This window comes from Zalophus californianus, chromosome 6 (genome assembly GCF_009762305.2).
Source record: "Zalophus californianus isolate mZalCal1 chromosome 6, mZalCal1.pri.v2, whole genome shotgun sequence".
In the NCBI taxonomy this organism is placed as follows: domain Eukaryota; kingdom Metazoa; phylum Chordata; class Mammalia; order Carnivora; family Otariidae; genus Zalophus; species Zalophus californianus.
Window position 1 is genome coordinate 56,100,827 of NC_045600.1, and position 6,711 is coordinate 56,107,537.

General features: G+C 36.3%; 1 protein-coding gene across 1 annotated transcript; it reads left to right on the forward strand.

The window, feature by feature from the left end:
* The first annotated feature begins 5,475 nt into the window (after positions 1-5,475).
* LOC113910284 (tRNA methyltransferase 10 homolog B-like) lies at positions 5,476-6,473 on the forward strand. Its single transcript, XM_035728230.1, is given in 2 exon segments — positions 5,476-6,214; positions 6,217-6,473. Coding segments are annotated over 2 exon segments (996 nt in total).
* Positions 6,474-6,711: the final 238 nt, after the last annotated feature.

Genomic DNA, 6,711 nt, shown 5'->3' on the forward strand with positions numbered 1-6,711 from the left:
AGATACCTCACTATGCATAAATGTTCATGGAGGTATCTGAGAGGCAATTACCCTAGCTTGTCACAGTAAAATAAGGGAATAATAGGAAAAATTTTTGAGAATTTCTTTGGAAATAATTATGCTATGAGTTCCATTTCTTCTCTTTCAATTAAGCCAAGAAGGAGGGAGCTTCCACAATTTCTTCTATAGTTAAACTTACTGTAGATTAAAAAAAAATCCAAAAGTCTGAAGAAAAGCTGTTTCATCCTCAGAGTAAAGAAAACTATCTTTAGAGGTACCTTCACTCATTTGTCAGAAAGATTAAGTGACAACAGAGATTGGCACTTGCAATTTGGTCAGTATAAAATTGTTTAAAAATATTTGAATATATTTGCATGAGAAATATATTTTAATGATATATGCTCAAATATGTACAATTATATCTTTTTGGTTGTGGGATTCGGGATGAGATCTTTGTATTTTTATTTACAAAAATAAAGAAAAAGACAAGGAACAAGATATTAAACAGAAATTAAATTTCAGGCATATAAAGAATGTCCTCCGAAACTCTATACAGTAGAATCCCTTTATCCACCATTTTATTTTCCACAGTGTCAATTACCTGTGGTCAACTACAGTCTGGAAGCAGATGATCCTCCTTCCAACATATTGCTAGACAGCCAACAGCAGTCTAAACCTATTTCACAATGCTATGTTTTTCATCTCACTTCGTCTCATCACCTAGGCATTTATCACCTCACATCATCACAAGAGGAAGGGCAAGTACAGTACAATAAGATATTTTGAGAGAGAGAGACCACATTCACGTAACTTTTATTACAGTGTATTGTTATGATTATTCTATTTTTTATTAGTTATCATTCTTAATCTCTTACTGTGCCTTATTTATAAATTAAACTTTACCACAGGTATGAATGTATGTCTGTATGTATGTGGAAAAAAAACATAATATATATCAATTTCAGTACTAACCACAGTTTCAGGCATCCACTGAGGCTCTTGGAATATATTCCCTGTGGATAAGGGGGGACTATTGTACATTTTTCCCCCAGTGGATAAAACTAGTCCACACAGAACAGAGAAACCTTAAAGAATTAATGGGGTACCTGGGTGGCTCGGTGGGTTAGTGTCTGCCTTCAGCTCAGGTCCTGGTCCCAGGGTCCTAGGATTGAGTCCCGCATCGGGCTCTCTGCTCAGCAGGGGAACCTGCTTCTCCCTTTCCCTGTGCCTGCCCCTCCCCCTGCTTGTGAGCTCTCTCTCTCTCTCTCTCTTTCTCTCTGACAAATAACGAAAGAAAGAAAGATTAAGTCATTGGATGACTGAGCTTTGCAAACAAGAAGTAAAGATAACTCCGGATGGGCAACTGTGTGTTATAGTGCAGGAAAACCTGGGATAACCATGGAATATTCTTCTGAAGTATCCATTTTAATCAGTAAAACTGATTGGAAACCCTCATTAAGTATTTTTCATGGTAAATGGACTACTTTTACAATGTTACTGGTTCATGGACTGTGATGCACAATATTGCAAAGTTCAGGTAACTACTCAAGGGTTGCTCTTATATGGAAATTGAATTTATAAATTAAGTGTAATTCTGTCCACTGAAGAAATATTTTAATTCAGCTCTCAATTAGTTATGAGTCATGCACTTCTTTTCAGGAGATATCAGTTAAATTACTAAGTAATGTTCAGAGTTAATAATTATGAGACTTTTCAATAAGACAATATTGAATAAGTTTTCACAAGAACTTAGATATCATTTTGAACTATAATAATGGCTCACTATTCCTTTAATAACAATATGTATGAATTTAGCACTTAAAAGATTTTCTCAGCTGGATATATTGTACTCTTTTGCTAAACCTATAATATTACTCAAATTCTCTCATGTCACAGTAATTATTCTATATTACTTTCTGGAAAACAAATCTGTCAGAGGACCCAAATACCCCAATTGAAGAAGGTGAGAATAAATCTAGCAGAAAAAATATCAGAAAAAATAGTCATAGACCGATAAGAGAAGACCAATATTTGGAGTATAAAACATGACCTAACACAGGCTGATGCCATTTAAAAAGAGGCCCCTTCTTCCCTGTAGACAGTGGATTGGAAAAGTTTTTGAGGCATAACTCCCTAGATTTGCACTTAAGCTGTTATCCGGGAAATCTACCTGCAAAGCTAGCTGAACTCATCTTCACAGACTGCTCCCTGCAGAGATAGAGGCTCTGTGCAACAGGGCAATTCCAGCTCCAGGAGAAAGTTTGCACTGGATTTTCAGCTCTATAAAATCCATGGTTCATTTACAAATTTAGGTCGGTCCACTGACCGCAACTTAAAGATCAAAGTTTTAAATGTAAACATTTAGGTTAACTGGGGTAACAAGGCAAATGTCAAGAAAAAAATCATAATTATCTTATACTACCGAAAGGCATGACTGCCATGTGGTAAGTCGTCAGAGTAAGTCCTTTTTAAGCAGTAACAATGATGGGTAACTTAAATCTCATTTTGGATATCCTTGTTTTATAAAATAAAAACTAAACAATCAAATCCCTCATGTTTGCAAACAAACAAAATTCCCTGGTGCCAGGGGGATAAGCAGAATTGGCAGCCAAGACAAAGTGAATAAGAAAGAATTAAGATGTATTAATTAATTAATTAATTTTACATTGAAATGATATTTTGAAATTAAAAAGAAGGGGACTGTAGAAAATAGGTATAAGATTTATATCACAACAATAGAACTAGAAGGAAATTAGGGGAAGAAACATCTGTGGATGTGATTTAAAAGGGAGACAAATTGGATAGTAGATGGCTTCTGGATTTTCACCACAGAGACTAGAAATATGCAAAGAGGGCTGCTGAACATCTCACCTGGCCAGGACCTGGACACCAGTGGAACTGAGCCAACAATGGTGAGGCCTGAACAACACATTTCTTGGGTGAAGAACCCATTCCTTATTCTCCATTGCTGGGAGTACAAGAAATTCCACTGGGCCTCAAGATTCTCAGGATTCTCATCTGTAGAACAAAATACAAACAGGACTCTGAGCTAACCCTAATGTAACACAACTGAGGTCAGAGACCTTGACACTTAGAGGGGCAGAGATGATATGTAAAGATCAAATGCAGCACCATCACTTGGACAGAACTTGCCAATGAACTAACCCTTAATTATAATTATAACATTTCACATATCTGAGATGTTATACTATGTAAAAACAAAAACAAAACACACACACACACCTCCCTGAACCTAAGTAAAAAATAAATTAATAAATAAAATGCAGAACACACAAGATAGATTAAATAATGAATGGTATCTTTTGAGAAATAAAGAGTACACATTTCAAAACTCTTCTGCCTTCCATATAATATGAATTATGACATGTTTAAGCTTAGACAAGTTGCCTAGAGCCCTGCTTCAGTCTGCACTGTGGAGATACTGTGTTTCATATGATGCTTGGAATTTCTAAGCGGGAATTATTCTTCTGACTTATTCATAATGAAGAGGAGAAAATTCTAAAGAGGTAAATTGACTATGTACACCGATGGCTAGATTCCTTGTTTTTAAAGAGAAAGTTATGTCTAAAATAACCTCTTCAGCATCTCATCTTCTATCCACAGATACAATCCTTTACCTGGCAAAAGGAAACATTTAAAAGTTGAAATTAAAATTAAATAAAAATGTATAACAGAGAAATTCAAGAATTTTAAACTTAAAAAAAACCTCTTTACCATCTCCAATATTGTAAATGTTAATGTAAATACACGGTAACTAGAGAATGCCATGAACAAGATGGGAGGAAAGTGATAAGATTTCTTTTTTTTTTTTTACTGTGTTAAATTGTATTTTATTATGTTATGTTAATCACCATACATTACATCATTAGTTTTTGATGTAGTGTTCCATGATTCATTGTTTGCGTATAACACCCAGTGCTCTACGCAGTACGTGCCCTCTTCAATACCCATCACCAGGTGAGCCTATCCCCCTAACCCCCTTCCCTCTAGAACCCTCAGTTTGTTTCTCAGAGTCCATAGTCTCTCATGGTTCGTCTCCTGGAAATAAAACTAAAACACTTCAAATTTTATAGGCATATATGAAAATCTAATTGCATAAATATAAATATAAATGTTTTAAAAGAAAATATAAAACTAGAGGAGATTTAGGAGTATTCCAATGTTTAAACTAGTGTTAATAATAGGTGTGTTGCTAATATTATATTTCAGATCTCAAACACTTTAAAATATTGTTTCATTCAAATTTCTTTATAGGACCAAATTGCTTTATATTTGTTTCTCCTTTTTTAAAAAAAGATTTTATTTGCTTATTTTAGAGAGAGAGAGTACATGCATGATCAGAGAGGGTCAGAGGGAGAAGGAGAAAATCTGAGGCAGACTCTGCTTGGAGTACAAAGCCAAACTCAGGTTCAATCCCATGACCACGAGATCATGACCTGAACCCAAGCCAAGAGTCTGATGCTTAATCCACTGAACCACCCAGGCTCCCCTTGTTTCTCTTAATAAAAATAAAAGCAGCTCTTTGCTAAAATAAATAAATAAATAAATAAATAAATAAATAAATAAATAAATAAGTTATCAAGTTAGGCTGAAATATATGTACATAAAGAAGTTTAAAATCACCAGAAATCACCAATTTGAATATAAATATAAATCAGATACAGTTTATAGTGATGATAATGATTATAGTAACAAGTTAGTGCTAAAAAATAAAAATGTGCCATGTATTTTTCTACAAATAATCAGAATGTCCTCTAGAAAGCTTGGATCAACTTTTGGTTCCATAGATGTACATGTCTAATTCCATATAGATTTGGAAATAATGAATTACTGATGTATGAAAAATAATATTTTGTTTTATTCTCATGCCCTTGAAGAGTGGAATTCTGGTCGGTCTTCATTTGTCATCCCTGAAAATCCTTCCACTGACCTTCTCTGTCCTGCCTGCCTCAACACATTGGCAGGTAGAACTTTTCAGCATGAGTTTTGACCTGCTGCTCTCTCTTCCAAGGGTCAAGCTCTTAGCTGGCTATACTAGCACCATTTCTTTACCCTTTCTGACCCAGGATTGGTAACAGTCTCTTACAAATGCTGGTCTTTGGGTTATTTCCTGGTGTTTTCCTTAAACGTGACCATACCTGTGAATATATTCCATTATTAAATTCCAAGACCTGAGCTGAAATCAAGAGTCAAATGTTTAGCCAACTGAGCCACCCAGGCACCTCCTAAATACTTTTCTTTAATCAGAAATAAAACTAAGGGTATTACCTTCAAATGAGTGTTTTTTTACTACAGAAAATATTATTTCTAAAATATCCCTATAATGTTAAAAAGAATTATGAAACACAGTGAGACGTTGTCGTATTGGTTTTTGGGCTTTTAAAAAGACGTCCTTTGGATGTGTGCCGCCGAGGCTGCTTGAGTTGAGGGGTTCCGGGACAGAAGACTAAGCACATGGACTGGAAATTGGAAGGGAGTGTTCAGAAAACAGACTCGCATGTGCTACAGGAGCAAGAGGTCATCCTAAAAGACACAGGAGAAGATAACATCTCTGAAAGCTTCCGGCTTCTACAGATCGATGTGGATTGCGAACATCAGGAGGGAGAGACACTGCCCACAGGCAGTGCAATGTGGTGCTCAAAAAATGCCCAAAGAAAACAGAGACACCGGGAAAAGATAGTTGCAGCAAAGAAGAACAAAAGAAAGCAAGAAAAAGATAGAAGAAAGGCCAATCGTGTAGAAAATTCACGCATTTGCCCCCAGCACAGCAAACGTTTTCTGAGATCCTTAACCAAGGAGAGACTTTTGGAAGTCAAACACTCAGGACGAAGACTCTATATTGATCTGAGTATGACCCACCACATGTCTAAGAAGGAATTAAGTAGACTGGCTGGACAGATCCGTAGGTTGTATGGTTCAAATAAACAAGTCAACAGGCCATTTTGGATCTACCTCACTGGATTCACAACAGAGAGTGTTGTGTATGAAGAGTGTTTGAGGATGAATGATGGATTTTCTAGTTACCTGTTAGACATAACAGAGGAAGACTGCTTTAGTTTATTTCCCCCGGAAACCCTTGTGTACCTGACTCCTGACTCAGAACATGCTCTTGAAGATATTGATCTAAACAAAGTTTACATCCTTGGTGGACTTGTGGACGAAAGCATTCAGAAGAAGGTGACATTTCAAAAGCCTGAGACCATTCTGTCAACACAGCCCACTTGCCGATCCAGGAATACATGGTCAGATGCCAGAATGAGAGAAACTATCAATCAGAGATATTGGCCATCAATCAAGTATTTGATATCCTGTCCATATACTTTGAGACTCAAAACTGGCCCGAAGCATTGAAGAAAGGAGTTTCTTCCAGAAAAGGCTATGTTCTTCAGAACTTAGTGGATGATGGACAGCCTAAGGAGCTGCAGAAGGCAAAGTTGCTGGAGGTGTCTTGACTGAAAAGCAGAGCAGAGGCTGGTGATAGCACAACTTGCCTGTACTTGACATCTTGGGTCATCACTAGAATGTAAGTTACTAATAACAGGGACCACATGTTATATGCTTTTCTATCTCCCATAGTGCCTAGCTCACAGGAAGAGCCCAGATATATGTTGACTAAGTAAAAAGTTTACATAACAAGGAATTAGCACTCAACTACATGGCTTTGGATGTATTAATTCATCTTTTATATAC